The following is a 24,764-nucleotide window of genomic DNA, read 5'->3' as shown; positions in this document are numbered from 1 at the left end:
GAGTGTATTCTAATCCCGTGGCGCCTTGGTCCTCTCTTTCACCTATAGACGATCGTGACAACAAGGTACAATATGTTTTCACAATGTTCCAGGAAGGACAGCATTTCATGTGCCATTCCCCTTGAAATAATTTATCCTGGGTTAGTGATTCATTTTCCAAGACAACCAACAATTTTACATTTCATTATGTAACTAATGGCACATGGCTGAATTACGTTATTAGGAGCAACTGAGGTTAAGTAACATTATGCCTCCCAGGCAACACTTACTAAATGTACTGTTCTTTTAAGTGAAAGAGATATACACATAACAATTATGAATAAAAATACATATTTGTCTGTTAAGATTAATACATATTTTATCTTCCTCTTAGTTGTATTTATTTCACACGATCAGTTTGCAACAGTGTATCAAACCAGTGAAATCTGTATACATGATTGCATGAACCTGTAAGGCACTGTACACAGAGATGTATTTTGTCATTTGTATTACAATGGGCTGAACTACACTCCAATGTATTCTGTTACAAGATACTTTCAAGAGCTGTAATTTGTGTTTTCCTTTTTTATAGTGGTTCACCATTTTGTGGCTCCCTTTCACCTTGCATTGGTATCAGAAGTCTGACAGAAATATGGTGTGATAAAAGCATCTGCTAAATTAACTACATGAACAGACTTTTCGTAGCAGGTTTAGGAGAACTTACATAGCAGGTTAGGATAATTAGGTTAAGCTGTATCCCATCTAGACATGACCCTGAAACAAGGCCAATAACAATACCCAGTGTGCTTTGCAGTTCATTTTGGTATGTGCATTTTCACATATACAGTCAGTGCATTCAACTAAGATAAACAACAACTCATCACAGTCATAGCAAGGAAAACGTATCTGTAACCATTGCTGAGAATGTTGTTGCTGTTCGGGCAGACTCCTTGCAAATGTATTTCTGTATATTTGAATTAAATACATTTCAAAATACAAGTATTTTGTAGTTTATTTTTGATATATTGATCTTTATGACATTTTGTAATTGTATCTTGTATTTTTTGCCCATCTCTGACTGTACATGCAAGCAGCCCAGACATTTCCTTTCCATTTTGGCCATTTCAGTGTGCAGTAGCAAACTCCATATACAATACACTATAAACTATATTACATCTCATGAATATACAACTTTTGATCAAGATAATACTACAATAATTAAATTAAAAAGTATTGAAATACACATATTACTGTTATAACAAATGAGAAACATCAACGCGTCAGCACACAGTAAATAACATTGTACAGTGTATTCACATATCTGACTTTTCAATATGTTTGCATTTTCCAGCCCCAACGGTTAAAGTTTAGAAAAAGTATGTACAGAGGCATCTCAAGTTGTACAGTCATACAGTATTCAAAGTTCAAGTACAATGCACCATGTTTCACCATTGAGTACTAGCAAAATCAAAACAAGTTAATCTAAGACTAAGACTTATACATTAGCAAAAAGAGAAGATGACATACATTGTTTGGTCATGGAAACATACACTATATATACAAAGGTATGTGGACACCCCTTCAAATTAGTGGATTTGGCTATTTCAGTCACACCTGTTGGTGACAGGTGTATAAACTCGAGCACACAGCCATTCAATCTCCATAGACAAACATTGGCAGTAGATTGGCCGTACTGAAGAGCTCAGAGGCTTTCAACATGACACCGTCATCGGATGCCACCTGTCCAACAAGTCAGTTCGTCAAATGTCTGCCCCGCTAGAGCTGCCCCAGTCAACTGTAAGTGCTGTTATTGTGAAGTTTTTAAAATGTATTTTACCTTTATTTAACTAGGCAAGTCAGTTAAGAACAAATTCCTATTTTCAATGACGGCCTAGGAACAGTGGGTTAACTGCCTTGTTCAGGGGCAGAACGACAGACCTTTCGGTTACAAGTCCAACACTCAAACTCTAACCACTAGGCTACCTGCCTCCCCGTGGAAACTTCTAGGAGCAACTGCTCAGCCACAAAGTGGTAGGCCACACAAGCTCACAGAACGGGACCGCCGAGTGCTGAACCGTGTAGTGAGTACAAATTGTCTGTCCTCGGTTGCAACACTCACTACCGAGTTCCAAACTGCCTTTAGAAGCAATGTTAGCACAATAACTGTTCGTCGGGAGACTTAACAAAATGGGTTTCCATGGCAGAGCAGCCACACACAAACCTAAGATCACCATGTGCTATGCCAAGCGTTGGCTGGAGTGTTGTAAAGCTCACCGCCATTGGACTCTGGAGCAGTGAAAACGCGTTTCTGGAGTGATGAATCATGCTTCACCATCTGGCAGACTGACAGACTAATCTGGGTTTGGCCGATGCCAGGAGAACGCTACCTGCCCAAATGCATAGTGCCAACTGTGAAGTTTGGTGGAGGAGGAATAATGGTCTGGGGCTGTTTTTCATGGTTCGGGTTAGGCCCCTTAGTTCCAGTGAAGGGAACTATTAACGCACCAGCATACAATGACATTCTAGTTGATTCTGTGCTTCCAACTTTGTGGCAAAAGTTTGGGGAAGGACCTTTCGTGTTTCAGCATGACAATGCCCCAGAAATGTTTTGTCGAGATCGGTGTTGAAGAACTTCACTGGTCTGTACAGAGCCCTGATCTCAACCCCATCTAACACTTTTGGGATGAATTGGAACGCCTACTGCGAGCCAGGCAGTGTGTTCAGGTGTTTACATTTACATTACATTTACATTACATTTACATTACATTTACATTACATTTACATTTAAGTCATTTAGCAGACGCTCTTATCCAGAGCGACTTACAAATTGGTGCATTCACCTTATGATATCCAGTGGAACAACCACTTTACAATAGTGCATCTAACTCTTTTAAGGGGGGGGGGGGATACTTGTTTACATACTTTTGGGCATGTAGTGTAGTTCAGAAGCTATTTTGTGCAAAGGAAAAGTTAATCAAAAACAGTCAACCACAAATGGATTTTAAGCAACTCTGAGTCTTGAGATATAAACAGACAAACAAATATGAGACAGAAACTACGTCTGAGAGTGAGAAGTTGAGAACATGTTCACTGACATTTACTCTTGAGGTGCTGACCTGTTGCACCCTCTACAACAACTGTGATTATTATTATTATTTGACCCTGCTGGTCATCTATGAACGTTTGAACATCTTGGCCATGTTCTGTTATAATCTCCACCCGGCACAGCCAGAAGAGGATTGGCCACCCCTCAGAGCCTGGTTCCTCTCTAGGTTTCTTTCTAGGTTCCTGCCTTTCTAGTGAGTTTTTTCTAGCCACCGTGCTTCTACATCTGCATTGCTTGCTTTTTGGGTTTTAGGCTGGGTTTCTGTACAGCACTTTGTGACATCGGCTGATGTAAAAAGGGCTTTATGAATACATTTAATTGATTTGATAGAGATAATGCTTGGGCATTTTGAATAGGACTGGACATTCTGTATAACACATTACAGCATTAAAAGTACAGTAGTGATACTTTCCACCCTTCATCATTCTTCTCTCCAGTTAAACCCATCCATCCATCGTTCTTTCCACAGGGTGATTCAAGTGTCCTTCGTAGGAAGCTACGTGGCTTTTCTCCCAACACCCAACACACTAACACGACCAGTCACGTTGATGCCTTTCTCAGTAGAGGTCTCTAGCACATAAGGGGCCCTCCATGTGTTCCCCATGGCCTGGCCCGGGGACCCTCGGGGGCCTCACACTCCAGTAGTGTTGGCCCAGGTAGGGAAGGTGTCTAGGTGGAACATGGCCCTGCCCCAGCTATTGATGGCCAGAGTGATGCACAGGATGCCGATGATGTTCATCACTATACCTGTCCTAGCCTGGGAGCAAGAGAGGGGAGGCACAACTGGGTGTGATTTCAGAGTCTGTTAGCAATCATTCATCATTCATACTGAAATCAAATGAACTATAAGACTGGACAACTGTCTCCAACTTATTAGTAAATGGCAATATAAGAAGTTTCCTAAATTGATTACGATTTGTTTGCTATTATTTATTTTTGTTAATTAATAAAAAAAGATTGACAATGCAGTAGATAATATTATCTTTGTAAAATTGTGTACTGTAACTCACCATGTCGGAAACCTTGAGGTAGCCAAATGAGAAGACGATAGCATTGGGCGGTGTGGCCACAGGTAGCATGAAGGCAAAGGAGGCACTGAGAGTACAAGGCACCATGACGTACAGAGGATTCATTCCAATGGACTGGGACTGCAATAAACACATAGACACAGACACACATCTTCAGCTGTCTGAGCCTGGGCTAAGGAGGAGACTCTTAGTGTGAGTCCCAAATGGCACTCGTTTCCCTACATAGTGCACTACTTTTGATCAGAGGCCATGCGCCCTAGTCAAAAGTAGTGCACTATATAGGGAATAGGGTTCCATTTGGGGTGCAAACCTAATGACAACACTCTAGTCTTCTGTGCAGCTTTTCTGCACCGTAATCACTGGCTCATAAGTATCTAATTTTAGTGTTTGTAATTCTAGGGTTCAAAATCGTCCATTAGGCGTGTGCAATAAAGATGCATGCTATGTTGTTTGCGATCTGAGTCAAGGCAGGCAAAATGGAAACGCACCACAGATTTCTCCAGAACGGTGTAGAATCACAATATAATAGCAGAACATAGATTAGAATGTAAGCATCTGAAGATTTGTTTAGTCTCCCCCAAAAAATTAACACGACAGTAATTCTTTTGAAAATTAATACTGGCTGAAATAATTTTTCATGTCATAATTCTCATCCCTCTGTCATGCTCTTCCTCAACGGATATAATGGATGTTATATTATATAGTTGGATTCATTTTTGTATTAGTCTGTTACAGACACATAAAACAGCTAGACCCAAAACCACACGTCCTAGTAATCTCTCTTTCCCAGACTTTGCTGTAAGTAGTAGTTGGTTCACTAACCCCATTTTTCTTCCTACAGTATCCTTCTCCCTCTTTCACTCACCCTTTTCCACACTGGGAGTAGTTTCAATGCTGCACTCTTATAGGGGAGACTGGTAAGTACTGTACTTCACATCAAGGAGCTACAGTATTGCAGCATTGCAAGTCGTCTACTACTACTGCTTCTGCATGTACTCTACATGTCTGAGTGTCAGAGCAGTTTACCAGACTGGACAGCTATTGTATTCCTGCTTACAGTTGTGTAGTAGTGTAGCACTGTGTAGTATTGTAGCATTGTGTAGTATTGTAGTATTGTGTAGTGATGTAGCAGTGCAGTGCAGTATTGTAATATTGTAGTATTGTAGTATTGTGTCGTATTGAAGTATTGTGTAGTGATGTACCAGTGTAGTATTGTAGTATTGTGTAGTATTGTAGTATTGTGTAGTGGTGTAGTATTGTGTAGTGGTGTAGTATTGTGTAGCATTGTATATTGGTATTGTGCCGTAGTGTAGTATTGTGTAGTAGGGCTTAGTATTGTGTATTTAATACAGATTTGTGTGTTAAGTCTTACCATTGAGGCGAGGACAGGTAGGAAGAGAGTGGCAGTGGCCACGTTACTGGTGCACTCGGTGAAGATGGCGATCAGCAGACACAGGATAATAGCAATGGCCCAGGGTGGGATAGTGTGGAGGGGAGTCATCTGGTCCCCCATCCACATAGACAGACCTGACTCCTGCAGGGGCACATACATAACCATACAATGAGTCAAACAACCATGGCACTCTTCTTATGCTGTCAGATACATTACCAGACCCACATACATCTACATATGTACAGGTAACTGCCAAAACAAAGGAAATTTGAGTAAATGAGGGATATAAAGTACATTGAAGGCAGGTGCTTCCACACAGGTTTGGTTCCTGAGTTAACAAGCAATTAACATTGCATTAATATGCAATATGCTAATGGGGCCCAACGCCCTATTAAGACACTTTATGTTGGTGTTTCCTTTATTTTGGCAGTTACCTGTACATACTGTGTACAGTATGCAAAGACAGAAAGGTGGATTTTAGTGTACTCGTTTCCACTGAAGTGACTAAGTAAGCAGCTGATATGTCACCTGTGTGATCCCACATGATATGCCATATGTGTCATCGTATTTGGGAAGTGTACAGGGTGGAGCTGTGTTGACTAATCAAAAATGGCCTTTTGTCACAAAGATCCTGATGAAATGTAGGATGATTCAGTTCTCAGTGGAGATCTGACTTTTTTGGTAAAAATGTTTCTGTGGAAAGCAAACAAGGATTACACCGTACAGATATCGAATCTTAATTTAAGCCAGTTTGCTACAGCATAGAAATAATCCTGCAGCAACAGGAAATTAATTATTATGTGGATTATAATTAATGGTCATTTTAGAAGGAGTTGCTACATTTTTTGTACAAACTTCAGAGGCCTTTTTAAACCTCAAATACACTACAAGTTTTAAATGTCCTGCATGTCAGGAAAGTTCTCCTGCAACAGGGAGATCCTACATTTGTATGTACATACTGGCCCTGTCTCTCACCTCGCTGCCCTTGGCCAGGGCGAACCCTCCCCCCAAGAGGAGAACGATGCTCCAGGGTAACTTCTTCTGGGCCACCTTCCAGGTCAGCAGAGCTGGTGTGGGGCCAGCCGGGTGCTGATGCTCTGTAGAGGGGTTAACAAATCACTGTTACAGACATGCCAATGTAATGGTCTTCAAGTCTTCATGTCCTTAGATACTAAAGTAGCATACTGAATATCAGGTACCGTGCTTGTTACATTTTATGTGTTGTTTAAAAACATGGTTTACCAGTGTCAAAGCTTTGGGACCTCCTGCAGCAGAAGCGTGGGGGCTTAGAAGGCAGGACGAAGAGAAGGACAGCGATGAACACTGCCACTGTGGCATCAGTTACATATCTGGAGGGAAGAACGGATAAAGAAAGGGTAACTATCTGTCAGCATTCAGACACACAATTCATGTTTTCTTGCTTCTTTTTTCTTGTGAAGTATTCAAGTATGTGGGAAGTGAGAAACATGACGATGCTCGTCGAACATCTCATCCCAAAATCATGGGCATTAACATGGAGTTGGTCCCCCGTTTGCTGCAATAACAGCCTCCACTCTTCTCGGAAGGCTTTCCACTAGATGTTGGAACATTGCTGCGGGGACTTGCTTCCATTCAGCCACAAGAGCATTAGTGAGGTCGGGCACAGTTGTTTGGCGATTAGGCCTGGCTCGGAGTCAGCGTTCCAATTCATCCCAAAAGTGTTCGACGGAGTTGAGGTCAGGGCTCTGTGCAGGCCAGTCATGTTCTTCCACACTGATCATGACAAACCATTTCTGTACGGACCTCGCTTTGTGCACAGGGGCATTGTCATGCAGTAACAAGAAAGGGCCTTCCACCAAGTTGGAAGCACAGAATCGTCTAGAATGTCACTGTATGCTATAACGTTAAGATTTCCTTACACTGGAACTAAGGGGCCTTGCCCGAACCATGAAAAACAGCCCCAGACCATTATTCCTCTTCCACCAAACTTTACAGTTAGCACTATGCATTGGAGCAGTTAGCGTTCTCCTGGCATCGGCCAAACCTAGATTCGTCCGTCAGACTCCCTGCCAGATGGTGAAGCGTGATTCATCACTCCAGAAACGCGTTGTAACGGTTCTGACCTGTTTTATGTTGTTTTTGTATGTGTTTTTGGTCAGGGCGTGTGTTTTGGGTGGGCAGTCTATGTTTTGTATTTCTAGGTTGGTTTTTGTGTTCGGCCTGGTATGATTCTCAATTAGAGACAGGTGTGTATCGTTTGTCTCTAATTGAGAGTCATACTAAGGCAGCCAGGGTTTCACTGGGGTTTTGTGGGTGTTTGTTTCCTGTGTTAGTGTTTGGGCCACACAGGACGGTTTCGGTTTTGTCACGTTGGTTGTTTTTGTATTTTGTATTGTTTTGTTCACTTTCATTAAAAGAATGAACACTAACCACTCTGCGTTTTGGTCCACACCTTCTGTCAGCGAGGACAGCCGTAACAGAAACACCCACCTAAAGAGGACCAAGCGGAGTGGAGAAGGGCAGCGACAGCAGCAGAGACAGAAGGAGGAATGGACATGGGAAGACGTTTTGGACGGCAAGGGTTGCTACACATGGGAGGAGATCCTGGCTGGAAGGGATCGCCTCCCATGGGAGCAGCTGGAGGCAGTTAGGAGAGCAGAGGCATCCGGAGAGAGGAACCGGAGTTATGAAGGTACGCGGCTAGCACGGAAACCCGAGAGTCTCACCCAAAAATTTCTTGGGGGGGGGGGGCTAAAGGGGAGTGTGGCGAAGCCGGGTTGGATACCTGAGCCAACTCCCCGGGCTTGCCGTGGAGTAAGAGGGGGTCGTACTGGTCAGACACCGTGTTATGCGGTAAAGCGCACGGTGTCCCCAGTACGCGTGCTTAGCCCAATGCGGGCTATTCCACCTTGCCGCACTGGGAGGGCTAGGTTGGGCATCGAGCCGAGTGCCATGAAGCCGGCCCAACGTATCTGGTCTCCAGTACGTCTCCTCGGGCCGGCGTACATGGCACCAGCCTTACAGGTGGTGTCCCCGGTTCGCCTGCATAGCCCAGTGCGGGCTATTCCACCTCGCCGCACTGGCAGGGCTACGGGGTCCATTCAACCTGGTAAGGTTGGGGAGGCTCGGTGCTCAAGAGCACGTGTCCTCCTTCACGGTCCGGTATATCCGGCGCCACCTTCCCACCCCAGCTCAGTACCACCAGTGCCTACACCACGCACCAGGCTTCCAGTGCATCTCCAGAGTCCTGTTCCTCTTCCACGCACTCTCCCTATGGTGCGTGTCTCCAGCCCAGTGCCTCCAGTTCCGGCACCACGCACCAAGCCTCCTGTGCGTCTCCAGAGCCCTGGACGCACTGTTCCTTCTCCCCGCACTCGCCCTGAGGTGCGTGCCCTCAGCCCGGTACCTCCAGTTCCGGTACCACGCACCAGGCCTAGAGTGCACCACGAGAGTCCAGTGTGCCCTGTTCCTGTTCCCCGCACTCGCCCTGAGGTGCGTGCCCTCAGCCCGGTACCTCCAGTTCCGGTACCACGCACCAGGCCTATAGTGCGTCTCAGCCGGCCAGAGTCTGCCGTCTGCCCAGCGGTGCCTGAACGGCCCGTCTGCCCAGCGGTGCCTGAACTGCCCGTCTGCCCAGCTCCGTCTGAGCCATCTGTCTGCCCAGCGCCGTCTGAGCCATCTGTCTGCCCAGCGCCGTCTGAGCCATCTGTCTGCCCAGCGCCGTCTGAGCCATCTGTCTGCCCAGCGCCGTCTGAGCCATCTGTCTGCCCAGCGCCGTCTGAGCCATCTGTCTGCCCAGCGCCGTCTGAGCCATCTGTCTGCCCAGCGCCGTCTGAGCCATCCGTCTGCCACGAGCCATTAGAGCCGCCCGTCTGTCCCGAGCCAGTAGAGCCGTCCGTCAGTCAGGAGCCGCTAGAGCCGTCCGTCAGTCAGGAGCTGCCAGAGACGTCCGCCAGTCAGGAGCTGCCAGAGACGTCCGCCAGTCAGGAGCTGCCAGAGACGCCCGCCAGTCAGGAGCTGCCAGAGACGCCCGCCAGTCAGGAGCTGCCAGAGACGCCCGCCAGTCAGGAGCTGCCAGAGACGCCCGCCAGTCAGGAGCTGCCAGAGACGCCCGCCAGTCAGGAGCTGCCAGAGACGCCCGCCAGTCAGGAGCTGCCCGCCAGTCAGGAGCTGCCCTACAGTCCGGAGCTGCCCTACAGTCCGGAGCTGCCCTACAGTCCGGAGCTGCCCTACAGTCCGGAGCTGCCCTACAGTCCGGAGCTGCCACTCAGCCCGGACCTGCCGGAGTCCCTCAGCCAGGACCTGCCGGAGTCCCTCAGCCAGGACCTGCCGCCCCTTATCCCGGTGTTGCCCCTTGTCCCGGTGCTGCCCCTTGTCCCGGTGCTGCCCCTTGTCCCGGTGCTGCCCCTTGTCCCGGTGCTGCCCCTTGTCCCGGTGCTGCCCCTTGTCCCGGTGCTGCCCCTTGTCCCGGTGCTGCCCCTTGTCCCGGTGCTGGTCGCTCATTTAGGTGGGGTTAGTGGGAGGGTGGTCATTGGGAGGGGGATAAAGAAGCGGGGATTGATTATGGTGGGGTGGGGACCTCGTCCACCGCCAGAGCCTCCACCGTGGTCAACTGCCCACCCAGACCCTCCCCTGGACTTTGTGCTGGTGCGCCCGGCGTTCGCACCTTGAGGGGGGGGTTCTGTAACGGTTCTGACCTGTTTTATGTTGTTTTTGTATGTGTTTTTGGTCAGGGCGTGTGTTTTGGGTGGGCAGTCTATGTTTTGTATTTCTAGGTTGGTTTTTGTGTTCGGCCTGGTATGATTCTCAATTAGAGACAGGTGTGTATCGTTTGTCTCTAATTGAGAGTCATACTAAGGCAGCCAGGGTTTCACTGGGGTTTTGTGGGTGTTTGTTTCCTGTGTTAGTGTTTGGGCCACACAGGACGGTTTCGGTTTTGTCACGTTGGTTGTTTTTGTATTTTGTATTGTTTTGTTCACTTTCATTAAAAGAATGAACACTAACCACTCTGCGTTTTGGTCCACACCTTCTGTCAGCGAGGACAGCCGTAACACGCGTTTCCACTGCTCCAGAGTCCAATGGCGGCGAGCTTTCCTCCACTCCAGCCGACGCTTGCATTTACGCATGGTGATCTTAGGCTTGTGTGCGGCTGCTCTGCCATGGAAACCCATTTAATGAAGCTCCCAATGAACAGTTATTGTGCTAACGTTTCTTCCAGAGGCAGTTTGGAACTCGGTAGTGAGTGTTGCAACCGAGGACAGACAATTTATACACGCTACGCGCTTCAACACTCACCAGTCCCGTACTGTGAGATTGTGTGGCCTATCACTTCGCGGCTGAGCCATTGTTGCTCCTAGACGTTTCCACTTCACAATAACAGCACTTACAGTTGACTGGGGCTGCTCTAGCAATGCAGAAATTTGATGGACTTACTTGTTGGAAAGGTGGCATCCTATGACAGTGGCACGTTGAAAATCATTGAGCTCTTCAGTAAGACCATTCTACTGCCAATGTTTGTCTATGGAGATTGGATGGCTGTGGGCTTGATTTTATACACCTGTCAGCAACGGGTGTGGCTGAAACAGCCAAATCCACTAATTTGAAGCGATGTCCACATCCTTTTGCATATATAGTGTATGTCAATATAATGTGTGTCAATATAATGTTTTTGTAATGGTCTCAAGTCTTCTATGTATTGATTAGGGCTGGGTCTCAAATGGCACCATATTCCCTTTATGGCACACTACTTTAGACCAGAACAATATGGGCCCTTTATAGTGCACTGTCAAAAGCAGTGCACTATAAAGGGAATAGGATGCCATTTGGAAAGCATACTAGGCGTGTGTAATATGCTGTGCATGTACAGTGTAGTATTTATGAACAGTAGACAGCCGTACTCTGCGTCAGCGTTGAAGATGTATGTGGCCCAGCCTGCCACGAAGCCAGGATCTCTGGTGAACCACAGAACCACCAGACAACTGAACAGACCCAGCACACTCAGCTCTCCAAAAGACATGGAGCCCAGCTGACGATGCTGCTCCTTGATCACATTGTACACAGCTATCTCTTTCTCTGTCTTCACTGCCCCACAGCCCCACGTCTTCTTAAAACTGGTAATAGAGGGAGAGAAAGGGGTTGAGGCTTAAAGGGTGACTTCAGTAGTAAATTGAATTGAGTAGGATGATCTCTGACTGAAACATAAAACATGTCCTGTTAATCTGAAACTCACTTGAATCCCATGAAGACAAACTGCAGCCAGAGCCAAGCCAGGATCAGCATCAGGATCATGTTGGGGAAAGCAAAGCCGAACCAGGACGCAAAATTGATGACATCTCCATTGTTAGGAAACAGTCTGAGGGAAACATCAAATATTATTAACATTAGCACATAAAGAAAAATATGATTTGAAAGAATCATGATTTGAAAGATGTACTGAAATACGCTGAGGACACAATCCATAGCTGAAGGTACCCACTGGTTCATCTGTCCCTTGAGCACCAGATTGGGGCCAGTCCCTGTGAGGGTGGCAGTGCCCCCGATACTGGCTGCATAGCAGACACACAGTGTCATGCCCTTACACATCTTCTTCTTGTCTGCAGCTTCCTTACGCCGGATAGCCTCCACAAGTGGATCTAAACAGGTCACCACAACTGGACAAATAGTCCAAATAGGACCATTAACATAGCCCAAGTAGTCACAAAGCAAAGAAAACTAATTTGCATTGCACACTGCTCATACTTACGCTCCTTGATAAGCTTACTTGATAAGCCCTGAGTTCATTCAATGGATAATAACCCCTTTCAATAAACTCACAAATGAACTGTTCATGAATTTGTCCTTCTCTGCTCAGTGCTCACCATGTCCCTCTGCCTGTTTCTTTGTCTGTTTGCTGTCAGTGGGGTCCTGAGGTTGGGGGTTCTCCTCAGTACTGAGGATCACAGGCATCTCAGTCTCTGTGTAGTTGTTGAGCTGCTCCAGAACAGCCTGGACGATGGGCACCATCATGGCTGTGGTGGCTGTGTTACTGATCCACATGGACAGGAAGGCTGTCACCCCCATGAAGCCCAGCATCAGACTGGAGAGACAGGAAATCATAGACTGACATAGAGAATCATAGGAATTACAGGATCTCTATGGAGGAAACACAGGCCTCAGCAAAGAAATGTGGAATAAGAATTTTCTGTAAACCTTAACTTAAAGCATAGCATACAGGTTTAATGCTTTATAACTTGCTATAAGCAGGTATGAGCTTTTAGAAGGTCTTATAACAAGGCTTATAAAATGTTATATTCATCTACACTCTTAGAAAAAAGGGTTCCAAAAGGGTTCTTCGGCAGTCCCCATAGGAGATCCCTTTTTGGTTCCAGGTAGAACCCTTTTTGTTTCCAGTTAGAACTCTTTTGGTTTCCTTGTAGAACCCTTTCCACAGAAGGTTCTACAAGGAGGGTTAAAGGGTTCTCCTATGGGGACAGCCAAAGAACCCTTTTAGGTTCTAGATAGCGGCTTTTTTTCTAAGATTGTATGTAAAAACAAATCAAAGTCTCTCAAAGGGCTTAATACCCTCTGACACAGAGAGAGTCAAATGTTAGGTAATATTTCCACATCATGTATAATGGCAAGGTCAATACAATATAACATACCTGTAGATAGTCATAAAGATGAACTGATTTCCCTTATCTAGAGATAGATATAGTCACATACATAGCAGGGGATTTGTATTGATGGGTTAGTTAGTTAGTTAGTTAGTTAGTTAGTTAGTTAGTTAGTTAGTTAGTTAGTTGAGGGTCACTCACAGAGCGGGGCGCACCCCTACAAAGAGCAGCACTCGGAGGGCAATGCGTTTGTGCAGGTTCCAGTGCTCCACTGCCACCGCCACCATCAGTCCTCCCACAAACAACATGTTGGTGTCCTTCAGGTACTGCATACACACCTGGAAGACACACACAGATAAGTGACTCATGGGTCCACGGTGCATTTGTGTATGCACATGCAAACATCTACCAATACTGTCTCTACTAAAACAATGTACAGACACCATTGCGAAGTATATTGAATGTCAGTAGGCTACTATAGTACAGTTTGATTAGTACAGTTTTATCGTAGTTTCATTTATCATGTTATTGAAAGATGTCTTCACGGCTTGCAATAAAGGCTTACGTCTTTGGACTGCATGATGCCAAACATGGGGAAGAGGACAGCAGGGAGCAGGGCAGTGACAGCCAGCGGTAAGGCCTCTGTACACCAGTACACTGCCATCAGGATGATCACATAGGCACATTCTGCCTCCTGCACAACAAATACATATGATCCAACAGGTCACCAACAGGTCAGAACATCCAACACCACCACACCTGGAAATGAATACTGCTGGCTCATACAGATTAAATACCCTGCTTCTCGCAGCAGGACAATAATCCTGCAGCAACAGGAAATGTGAATTATTTTCTGAATGATAATCAATGGATTTTTTTTTTGTTAGGGCAAATCAAGTTTGACATTTTAAAGAGAAAATTATCAACTTTAGAAGCCTTTTCAACCCTTGAATACACTACAATTTGCATTTCCTGCTGCTCAGGAATATTCTCTGTGACAACAGAGTGATCAAATTAAGATAGCAGAGCTGTATTGTTGTTAGGGACAGAAAAATTATATGGCACAAAATTAACATATCATCCTAATGGGATAGATTATAGCTGATTGGTACTGAGACATGTTGATTGGGGTTAAAGATCACACTGTGTTGTAATCCATGGCAGCACTTGTTTGTCTTAACTGTACACTGATCAGACCACACGTATCACTCAGCAGTCCTCTATGATGTGTGTGTGACAGATTAGTTGTGATAACGTTAGTATTGATTCTGATACACTGAAACTACGTACCAAGGATAAGACAAAGATAACATGCTTATAGCCCCATGTGTGATGCAGTAGTGGCAACACAAGGACAGAGTCTCAGCTTCAGAGGCAACAGGGGCTCTAGTCAAAAGTAGTGCACTATAGTGAATAGGGTGCCATTTGGGATATAACCTATGAAAGGAGGATTCAGTGTAACTAGTGTTACCACGCTGGACATGACCTGCCATATAGGATTAAAACAACAGGGAGGATGGAAGGAACAGGGAGGATGGTAGCCTAATGGTTAGGAATGTTGAACCAGTATTCAAAAGCTTGCAAGTTCAAATCCTTGGGCTGAGTTGGGGAAAAATCTGTGAATGTGCCATTGAGCAAGGCAATTAACCCTACTGTAAGTCACTCTAGATAAATAAATAGATGTCTTTAAAGAAATGGTTCAATGCTGTAACTCACAGTTCAGGCTGCATCAACAGGTGCAAGGCTGAACAAAACCTAAGTTCAATGACTAAATGTCTCTCAACCACAGAATGCAGTTAGACCTGCATCAGTACCGTGTCTAATTGAAAGTTTATGATACATGTAATTATACAAACATCGTTCAAATATAGAAAAGTAGTCAGAAATGACCAACTCCTTTGCATTTAACAAATTAAACAATATCATTAAACAAAAATGTGAAACCCGCTTACAAGACACATCAAATATATTTTCAACATAAAAACGTGTGTATAAATCTGTGCAAAACGTGTGGCAATTCACATACCTTTGTTCCAATGACTAAAGGCAGCGGGAGAAGAAGTAACGGGGAAGAGAATAGAACGATCTCATTCTTCAGATTCCGAAGGGATTTCAGAAATGCTGCCATCCTTTGACTTAAGGCGATACTGTAGCAAAGAACATTGGAGTACTAGGGACCGGTTGTTTTACGTCGAGCAGCTCGGGGGAGGGGGGGAAGTGAAAGAGGGAGGAACGGGGAGTCCCGCAGCAGATATATATTTTTTTATTTAACATTTATTTAACTAGGCAAGTCAGTTAACAAACTCTTATTTACAATGACAGCCTACCCCGGCCCAACCCCCACTAACCCGGACGACGCTGGACCAATTGTGAACCGCCCTATGGGACTCCCGGTCACGACGGTTGTGATCCATCCAAGGCTAGATTTAATGGTGGTGGGATCCAGAATACCTTTACTACAACTTTTTCAATATCACATCAATTAAGATTAATGACGGATTTTGTTTATCTCCGAGAGAATAAACAAACGATAACAATTATGTAAGTAAGCTATGACCAGTTATCTCAATATTTATTATATAATTAAATTGAACATTTGTTTATAGCTTTTGATTATAGCTGTTTCAAATGGAACTGATTACTCAAATTCTGACAGAGAAATGAGACCCTTTACTAGCTGTACACCTCATAGATAACAACACATTTACTTGCCTAAAACGAATAATGTTTGCAATTGTACATGATTAGCCAAAAAGTGTAATGATGTTCTGTGACCATTCCCTGTGTAGTTCTCTGGGCCTGCACAGACAGCAGCAATCAGTCGTGGAAAAAGTATCCAATTGTCATACTTGAGTAAAAGTAAAGATTTCTAAATAGTAAATCACTGAAGTAAAAGTGAAAGTCATCCAGGAAAATACTACTTGAGTAAAAGTATTTGTTATATACAGTACCAGTCAAAAGTTTGGACATACCTACTCATTCAAGGGTTTTTCTTTATTTTGACTGTTTTCTACATTGTAGAATAAAATAACACCTATGTTATCATACCAAGTCCATATTATGGCAAGAACAGCTCAAATAAGCAAAGAGAAACAACAGTCCATCATTACTTTAAGGTCAGTCAATCCGGAACATTTCAAGAACTTTTAAAGTTTCTTCAAGTGCAGTCGCAAAAACCAAGCGCTATGAAGAAATTGTCTCTCATGAGGACTGCCACAGGAAAGGAAAACCCAGAGTTACCTCTGCTGCAGAGGATATGTTCATTAGAGTTACCAGCCTCAGAAAATGCAGCCTAAATAAATGCTTCACAGAGCTCAAGTAACGGACACATCTCAACATAAACTGTTCAGAGGAGACTGCATGAATCAGGCCTTCATGGTCGAATTGCTGCAAAGAAACCACTACTAAAGGACTACAATAAGAAAAATAGACTTGATTGGGCCAAGAAACAATGGACATTAGACCGGTGGAAATCTTTTTTTGGTTCCAACCGCCGTGTCTTTGTGAGACACAGAGTAGGTGAACAGATGATCTCCGCATGTGTGGTTCCCACTGAGAAGCATGGAGGAGGAGGAGGTGATGGTGCTTTGCTGGTGACAATGTCAGGGATTTATTTAGAATTTAAGGCACACTTAATCAGCTTGGCTACCACAGCATTGTGCAGCCATACGCTATCCCATCTGGTTTGCGCTTAGTGGGACTATCATTTGCTTTTCAACAGAACAATGACCCAAAACACAACTCCAGGCTGTGTAAGGGCTATTTGACCAAGAAGGAGAGTGATGGTGCTGCACCAGATGACCTGGCCTCCACAATCACCCAGCCTCAACCCAATTGAGATGATTTTGGATGAGTTGGACCGCAGAGTGAAAGAAAAGCAACCAACAAGTGCTCAGCATTTGTGGGAACTCCTTCAAGACTATTGGAAAAGCACTCCAGATGACTACCTCATGAAGCTGGTTGAGAGAAGACCAAGAGAGTGCAAAGTTGTCATCAAGGCAAAGGGTGGCTACTTTAAAGAATCTCAAATATATTTAGATTTGTTTAACACTTTTTTCGTTACTCAACTCAGCAAAAAAATAAATGTACCCTTTTCAGGACCCTGTCTTTCAAAGATAATCTAAATTACTTCACAGATCTTTATTGTAAAGGGTTTGAGCACTGTTTCCCATGCTTGTTGAATGAACCATAAACAATTAATGAACAAGCACCTGTGGAACGGTCGTTAAGACACTAACAGCTTACAGACAATAGGCAATTAAGGTCACAGTTATTACAACTTAGGACACTAAAGAGGCCTTTCTACCGACTCTGAAAAACACCAAGAGAAAGATTCCCAGGGTACCTGCTCATCGATGTGAACGTGCTTTAAGCATGCTGCAAGGAGGCATAAGGACTGCAGATGTGGCCAGGGCAATAAATTGCAATGTCCCTACTGTGAAACGCCTAAGACAGCGCTACAGGGAGGCAGGACGGATAGCTGATTGTCCTCGCAATGGCAGACCACGAGTAACAACACCTGCACAGGACCGGTACATCCGAACATCACACCTGCGGGACAGGTACAGGATGGCAACAACAACTGCCCGAGTTACACCAGGAATGCACAATCCCTCCATCAGTGCTCAGACTGCCCGCAATAGGCTGAGAGAGGCTGGAATGAGGGCTTGTAGGGCTGTTGTGAGGCAGGTCCTCACCAGACATCACCGCAACAACGTCGCCTATGGGCACAAACCCACCGTCGCTGGACCAGACAGGACTGGCAAAAAGTGCTTTTCATTTACGAGTCGTGGTTTTGTCACCAGGGGTGAGCGTTTATCGCGTTTATCGACGAAGGAATGAGCGTTACACCGAGGCCTGTACTCTGGAGCGGGATCGATTTGGAGGTGGAGGGTCCGTCATGGTCTGGGGCGGTGTGTCAGAGCATCATCGGATTGAGCATGTTGTCATTGCATGCAATCTCAACGCTGTGCGTTACAGGGAAAACATCCTCCTTCCTCATGTGGTACCCTTCCTGCAGGCTCATAATGACATGATCCTCCAGAATTACAATGCCACAAGCCATAATGCTCATTCTGTGCATAAAATCCTGCAAGACAGGAATCTGTTTCTGTTTTTCAAACTAGACACTCTAATGTACTTGTCCTCTTGCTCAGTTGTGCACCGGGGACTCCCACCCCTCTTTCTATTCTGGTTGGAGCCAGTTTGCGCTGTTCTGTGAAGGGAAGAGTACACAGCGTTGTATGAGATCTTCAGTTTCTTGGCAACTTCTCGCATGGAATAGCCTTCATTTCTCAGAACAAGAATAGGCTGATGAGTTTCAGAAAAAAGGTCTTTGTTTCTGGCCATTTTGAGCCTGTAATCGAACCCACAAATGCTGATGCTCCAGATACTCAACTAGTCTAAAGGCGACCAGTTTTATTGCTTCTTTAATCAGGACAACAGTTTTTAGCTGTGCTAACATAATAACGTAATTGCAAAAGTTTTCGAATGATCAACTAGCCTTTTAAAATTATACATTTGGATTAGCTAACACAACGTGCCATTGGATCGCAGGAGTGATGGTTGCTGATAATGGGTCTCTGTACGCCTATGTAGATATTCCATAAAAAATCTGCCGTTTCCAACTACTATAGTCATTTACAACATTAACAATGTCTACAATGTATTTCTGATCGATTTTATGTTATTTTATTTTAATGGAATTTTTCTTTCAAAAACAAGGACATTTCTAAGTGACCCCAAACTTTTGAATTTTTTCATATTTTTTTCTCACAAAATCCATCATGATGGACTTTGAGTCCGAGGCAGATTTGTTCCTTGTGAGTTGTGACTTTAGTTCACACAGGGTGCAGACCTTTCAAAGTTAACATTTTTAATTGCTTGTTATAGCACCACCATGGGCCCTTGGGTCTTTACCATGTTGCTAAATTGCACAATCCTGGGCCTTTAGATCGCACAGGAATTTGCATTTTTTTCACCATAATGCATCGCTGCTTTAACCCCTTGCAATAATGAACCGGAACAAATACAGTAGGGTTTCACCAGCTTTGCTGCTGTTGAATCCCTAATTATGCCAATTTTTTTCTCACCATATAAAATCCATAGAATCCCAGGTCCTTACTAACCCTGAGCTGAATCTCAAAGGATCTTATATCGCCACCTCGTGAGTTTTTTGAATAGCTGCAGTTCAGTGATCCATTGGTAATTTGTTTGCCTACCTGGATTTGTGTGGCATGATCTGTATTCTGAAAATACCCAATTTTAACAGTAAATAAGGGAAAAAGCTCTTTGCAATGTTTTGTGAGGAATATTGTGTAGGTTTACAATGGCATCTTTGTTATGCCCTGGCTGAGAGCTTGACCTAAGTAACAGAAGTGCAGGACAGAGAAAGCTTGACATGAATTGACCGTTTTTTCAAACCCATTTGTTAGTTTCTTTTAATCTAGAAATAAAACAGCACTGCAGTGTTGACCTAAAGCATTGATAGGGCATGTTTGTTATTCATAAATTATGCACAAAATAAAATGTAAAATATAGGGCCAAAATTTAAAAAACACCAAATAATCTCACAGGATTTAGACATGTTTAATGTCTCATCAAGTAGCGTAATAAATCCGGACACAATATTGCATTTTCATGATACATTTAATCCAAAACATCAGATAGAAATACTAGTATTTTTAATCAGCAGTAAACTTCATTAGAGAATGTGGGGCACCTCAGTGTGTTGTGTATTTAAAAGAAAAGAAAAAAAGAAAAACAACCGTTGCTTGTTTATATTTGACACACTTAGAACAATTGTTGCATTTCAATCCAGCTGACCATTTGGATAACTTGGGCTGTTGTCATGCATTGGAGTTGCTCATCTGGATTTGCTTCCTCTCTGACAGACAGCAGTGCAGTTCAAGGTCAATAGATAATGGTCTCAATCTCCCCACAGTGAATGAGGCTTCAGCTTACTTGGGTGGCCCACCAAAAGAGTGATGATAATGCTTGTCATTCTTGTCATCAATGGGGAACCGTACTTTATCTAGGTTGGCAGACCCTCCACTACTCTGCATAGCAGAAGCTCTAGGGTTAGGGTTGGTGATGATGCCCACGAAGACTGGTGCTTGTGTCTTATCGTCCATGAGGGCAAAGAAGAAGGGCTGGTTGAGAGTAAAAGAGGGGTTGGACCGTGAGATGACCAGGCTGGTAGCTGCAGCAGCCTCTGCTCCCTCCTCAGTGATCTCCATACTGGACTTGTGCTGCACACTGGACACCAGCAGAGGGCCCTCAGCTATGGCTGCCAGGTTGGGACTAGCAAACAACTCCCCCATACCTGAGAATAAGACAATCACACACTTAGGTATAAGAGAAAGAGTGGCAGTTCTAAAGTTTTCAAAAGACTTACAGCTTCTGGCAGTAATTTCAATTAGCGTAGAAGAATAACATGGGACAATTGTTTTAAATCTTTATCTCTCCTTCCCTTGTGCTTCAAGCCTTATTATACTCACTTCACATATTAATCTATGCTGCTGATGGATCTTCCACTACTTACCAATATTGGTCAGAGCCTCCTGCAGGTCCTGGCTGTAGTCCAGTTTGAATTTGGGCAACTTGACCTGCATGGGTCTCTCTCTGGGCAGGCGGTTGTACAGGTCAGAAATGTTGAGCTTTGCTGCGAGGGCTGACACGTTCACCTGGCCATTCATGGGCATCACTATCAGCAGGCTCATCTGATTGTTGAAGGGGAAGCGAGCCACCTGCACAGGAAGACAAGGACAATGATGAGAAATAGACGGTAATGTAGTGCAACAATTTTGTGCCTCAGGAAAGTAGGAAGGTGAATAGAGAAATTAAAGGAGAGAAATTACAAAAAGAAGACAATATGTCAAAAAAAGGAGACAAATACCATTTGGGAATCATATCTGAAATATAATATAACAGTATACAGGTACAGTATATACTACATGTAGAGAGTGATGGATGGTAAAATTATGAAAAACATAAATAGTCAAGCGGGGGGGGGGGGGGGACAAAAGGGATTGAGAGTCTTACCTGAGCTTCCAGATCATTATCAATGAGCAGACTTAAGGGGTATTTGGGCCCCATCATCATGTCAACGTTGACCATGTGCTTGTCGTCAATGTAGAAGACATCTTTGGAGGTAAATCGTGGGTCAAAGCGAGCCTTCCATTCTCCTATTTTGGCCAATGGGTGATTATGGAGATATTAGGAAGAAAAAAAACATTTAAGGACAGACAGACTGATAAAGCAAGGCAGGAAATAGAATTGTGAATTTATTAGATAGATACTATGACAAACCTTTGAAATGGACAGCATTGATGAGCATGAGAAGCAGATTGGGTGGCAGACTGGTCAGGAAGTCAGTCACTTTTCCATTTGTGGCCCTCTCTACCCACTCGTTGACCTCAGCCAGCCCTTCCAAAGTCACTGGTTCTGAGTCATATACATCCTGAGACTGATGAACAAACTCTGGTTTGGGCTCAAACCCTGAAACCAACATCAAAAGACTCAGACATAATCATAATGTTATCGTGAAGTCATAAAGTCAGTAACACATCAGTACTTTCTTATTTAAATCTGGCCATTTAGAGTATTGTTTCATTCAATGTCACTTGTTTGAACTTCTGAACACTCAATCATAACATGTGTCTATTGTCATTAGCTTCCTTCCATTTCCAGGTCCGTTTCCTTTATGTTCCATCAACTCTTACTCAAGTAACCAGTGAAGGGTTGGGGTCAGTAACATTTCAACTCCCTTTCCTGCAGTCAAATGACCAAATTGCCCTCATGGGTGGAATGTTATTCATATTTTTCACAATTTCATAATTAATAAACATGATTTTAAACGTTGAAAATCCGATCTTTCTTTGTCAAATGAATTTGTTATATTTCAGTCTTCTGTGATGTATATAAACTGTAATATTGGGAAGTAAACTCAAAATTCACTACATTTCAACTCTATATCTGACATTGTACAGGTGTCTTCTTTTCTTTAAGCCCATAAATGTGTGTGAGGTGTATACTTTTGTTTCAAAGTAGATTTGTTTAAGACTATCAAGAAACACTGTGTGACCCTGATTTAGCCCACTGCAGTAAAAGGTTAAGAAAATAAACAAATTCCAATGGTTCCTCTATGAAAAGCATTGAAGAGAATTGGAAATTGAATTTCAGTATACTTCATGAACTAACTGGAATGTAAATGGAATTGACCCCAACCCTGAAGCAGAAAGCACTGACCTGGTTGCAGGTAGAGGCGTGTGGCCACTTGCAGGTCGCTCTTGCGGAGGCGTTCCAGGAAGTAGTGTAGAGACATGTGGTAGCAGGGCAGAGTGTCTCCATGGAGATGGTGCATGAGCAGCTCCTCTGTCTCATTCATGGCTCCTAAGATACATAAATAGACATGATGATGATGATGTAACATGCTGCAGCTTATTGATAGTGTTATTGATTATTGGACTGCAATGTTAAGGCACAGGCATTTAGCTGCACATTTTATTCCTGCTGTTATCTGTACATGTGACAAATACAATTTGATTTGAGCTCTTAACATTTACAACAAACAAGTACCTGTTCAATTAGGTTATGTTGAGTCTAAACGTGTCCAATGGTCAAAAGTAGGGCACTATATAGGGAATAGGGTGCTATTTGGGACATAGGCTACGAGGTTGTGATGCTGGTACTGTAAACCATGCCAAGTACAGTTGATACTGAAAGAGCATAGATACCTACATTCCTAAAACGTTTTAATCACTCCTAAAAAAACACCAAAAACAGAACATGTCATACCCAGAGCCAGCTGGGAGAGTGCCAGGGATATGCTGAGGGGGGATATAATGACATTAGGCTGCTCAGGTCCTGTTTTCATCTGGCCCAATAGCTTCATGCCCAGCCTCTGGATGGCACCAGCTAAGGCCTGCCTGGATTTTGGCCTGCGAGCCTGGGCCCTACAACCCCCATCCTGCCCCTGATTTTCCTCCTCAGATGAGCCCCCGCCCAAGGCACTGGTCGTCACAAGGGGATGAGCGATGCTCGTATATGAGGTGGGACTTGTGTTTTGAGGCTCCTGTGTACTGGGTGCAGAAGTCCCTGATTCCTGGAAAAGTGGATTGTGTGGGGTTAAGAAAATGTAGAGTGAAAAGGCACGTGGATGGTATGAGAGCTGTGCATTCTGCTTTGGCAACAGACCTCTTTAGGGTGGCTGGGCATCAATGGGATGAGAGGAACCAGAGGGATTGGAGCATCATTTGACACCTCTCCATTCTGCTTGAAGGGAAAAACAGGGATATGAGAATGCACATCATTCAGAAAAAGTAGTCACGATTGATGTCGATGATTAATTTCAGTGCTTTACAGTTAGCCCTTGTCTGCAGACACAGAACAACAGGAGTGATAGTAGACGAAGGTCCATGTCCATGAACAGCCAGCCTGAAACAACAGAGGGTAACAAGCCATTACTCAATGAGACTGGCCCACTCAATGCCTGTCAATGGAATGAATGACAGGTGAAGGACGACAGGAAACTGACATTTATGCTCGATAATCCAGTCTTTCGCAATGACAAACGCAAAACAGTTCTATCAACTTCTTTAGCATGGTACAGCAGTGTATCTCATTTGAAAATAGAAAACATTACAAAACAAACATGTATGTCCTGAGGTATATCATACAAAACATTCTCACCAGTATAGTTTTTTATTTTCTTACTTAATTTGTGAGGCACATTTAGAAGTCTATAATTCCGTCTCTCCCTCTAGCCTCCCTCTCTGTATGGCAACTACATTCTTAATTTAAAAAGAACACCTGAAAGATAGTGACCAGGTACAAACAGTAACATTTTGGGCTCTCTTGCTCTGGTAAATCTGGTTAGCAAGTCCAGCAGCTGGTACCACCAGCTAGCTATACTATCTGTATCTACATAATGGCAAGCCTTGCCACAAGTACACATTGAGAGGAAACACTTTAATATTTTATGACCAGGGACATTAAAACCACTTGCTATTTCTTCATAACAGACCAAAAACAGGAAAACAACATTTAAAAAACAGTTTGCAATTAAATGGAAAGTTTGGTGACATTTGGTTTAAATGAACAAACATAATCAAAGGGCAACCTCAAGTGTTATACTATTACTATAATTATAAGTATACTATATTTTACTATTAGGCCTACTACTATTACACTGAGGCAAAGGTTTAGCTGAAACCTTATGACTTGTATAAATGAAAGTGTAAGTCAATGAAATCATAAGCCATATCATAAATTCCCAAATGTCCGTTCTTACCTTGACAAAATTAAGATGGGAAACCTGCTATCCTGTCTAAAGAGACACACACACACTGAATGTGTAATAGCAGAATTCTTCCTTTGCAAAAGACTAGGAGTTGCTCAGCAGTCTGTTAAATTTCAACTTTTATTGATTTGTGCTTCATATATGTCACTACCTGTTTGTAAATGTAAATATTGAGACCGATTCAGGGGTCAAACAGTGAGCCTGACAGCCTGAAACTTTAAGCAACTCCAAACCTGGTATTAAGCAACTCCAAACCTGACAAAATTGGCATTAGACTGATTGGATGGGTAGAAACTGAACGTAGACACACTGCATAATAGACAAAACGTTTTACCACTCAACAATAAACAGTAGGTGGTATCTACCAGATCACATGACTGCAGCT

At 43.8% G+C, this 24,764-nt stretch overlaps 2 protein-coding genes across 3 annotated transcripts; both read right to left on the bottom strand.

Moving 5' to 3' along the window:
- Window positions 1-374: 374 nt before the first annotated feature.
- LOC129822193 (Na(+)/citrate cotransporter-like) lies at window positions 375-15,212 on the bottom strand. The gene is made up of 12 exons (XM_055880260.1): window positions 15,104-15,212; window positions 13,623-13,771; window positions 13,279-13,497; window positions 12,343-12,560; window positions 11,961-12,117; window positions 11,715-11,837; window positions 11,383-11,595; window positions 6,785-6,855; window positions 6,482-6,603; window positions 5,486-5,647; window positions 4,096-4,233; window positions 375-3,842 (listed from the first exon to the last, which is right to left on the bottom strand). The coding sequence occupies exons 1-12, from the start codon at window positions 15,203-15,205 to the stop codon at window positions 3,717-3,719; spliced, it is 1,800 nt and encodes a 599-aa protein (XP_055736235.1). The 5' UTR covers window positions 15,206-15,212; the 3' UTR covers window positions 375-3,716.
- Window positions 15,213-19,706: 4,494 nt separating this feature from the next.
- On the bottom strand, window positions 19,707-24,478 carry LOC129822192 (alpha-2-antiplasmin-like). 2 transcript variants are annotated; one of them, XM_055880258.1, is made up of 9 exons: window positions 24,371-24,478; window positions 23,441-23,514; window positions 23,275-23,352; window positions 22,876-23,182; window positions 22,327-22,470; window positions 21,388-21,576; window positions 21,121-21,263; window positions 20,621-20,825; window positions 19,707-20,401 (listed from the first exon to the last, which is right to left on the bottom strand). In XM_055880258.1, exons 2-9 carry the CDS (start codon window positions 23,501-23,503, stop codon window positions 20,037-20,039), a joined length of 1,494 nt encoding a protein of 497 aa, XP_055736233.1. In that variant the 5' UTR covers window positions 23,504-23,514; window positions 24,371-24,478; the 3' UTR covers window positions 19,707-20,036. The 2 variants fall into 2 exon arrangements, with proteins under 2 accessions (XP_055736233.1, XP_055736234.1); XM_055880259.1 differs by having other exon boundaries at window positions 23,275-23,349.
- Window positions 24,479-24,764: the final 286 nt, after the last annotated feature.

The sequence above is a fragment of the Salvelinus fontinalis genome, chromosome 24 (genome assembly GCF_029448725.1).
Source record: "Salvelinus fontinalis isolate EN_2023a chromosome 24, ASM2944872v1, whole genome shotgun sequence".
NCBI classification, from domain to species: domain Eukaryota; kingdom Metazoa; phylum Chordata; class Actinopteri; order Salmoniformes; family Salmonidae; genus Salvelinus; species Salvelinus fontinalis.
Note: the sequence above shows the minus strand (reverse complement) of the source record. Positions and strands in the feature narration are given on the sequence as shown.

Bases quoted from the DNA above. Each gene is read 5' to 3' on its own strand.
- LOC129822193 (XM_055880260.1), bottom strand. From the start codon at position 15,205: ATGGCAGCATTTCTGAAATCCCTTCGGAATCTGAAGAATGAGATCGTT. The intron at 5,648-6,481 runs GTGAGAGACAGG...GTGCCCCTGCAG, and splicing joins CCCTGGCCAAGGGCAGCGAG to GAGTCAGGTCTGTCTATGTG. The intron at 3,843-4,095 runs GTGAGTTACAGT...TCTTGCTCCCAG, and splicing joins ACCTCAAGGTTTCCGACATG to GCTAGGACAGGTATAGTGAT.
- LOC129822192 (XM_055880258.1), bottom strand. From the start codon at position 23,503: ATGGACATGGACCTTCGTCTACTATCACTCCTGTTGTTCTGTGTCTGC. The intron at 21,577-22,326 runs GTCAGTGCTTTC...TGTTGGTTTCAG, and splicing joins ACGCCTCTACCTGCAACCAG to GGTTTGAGCCCAAACCAGAG. The intron at 21,264-21,387 runs GTTTGTCATAGT...TGGCCAAAATAG, and splicing joins CAATGCTGTCCATTTCAAAG to GAGAATGGAAGGCTCGCTTT.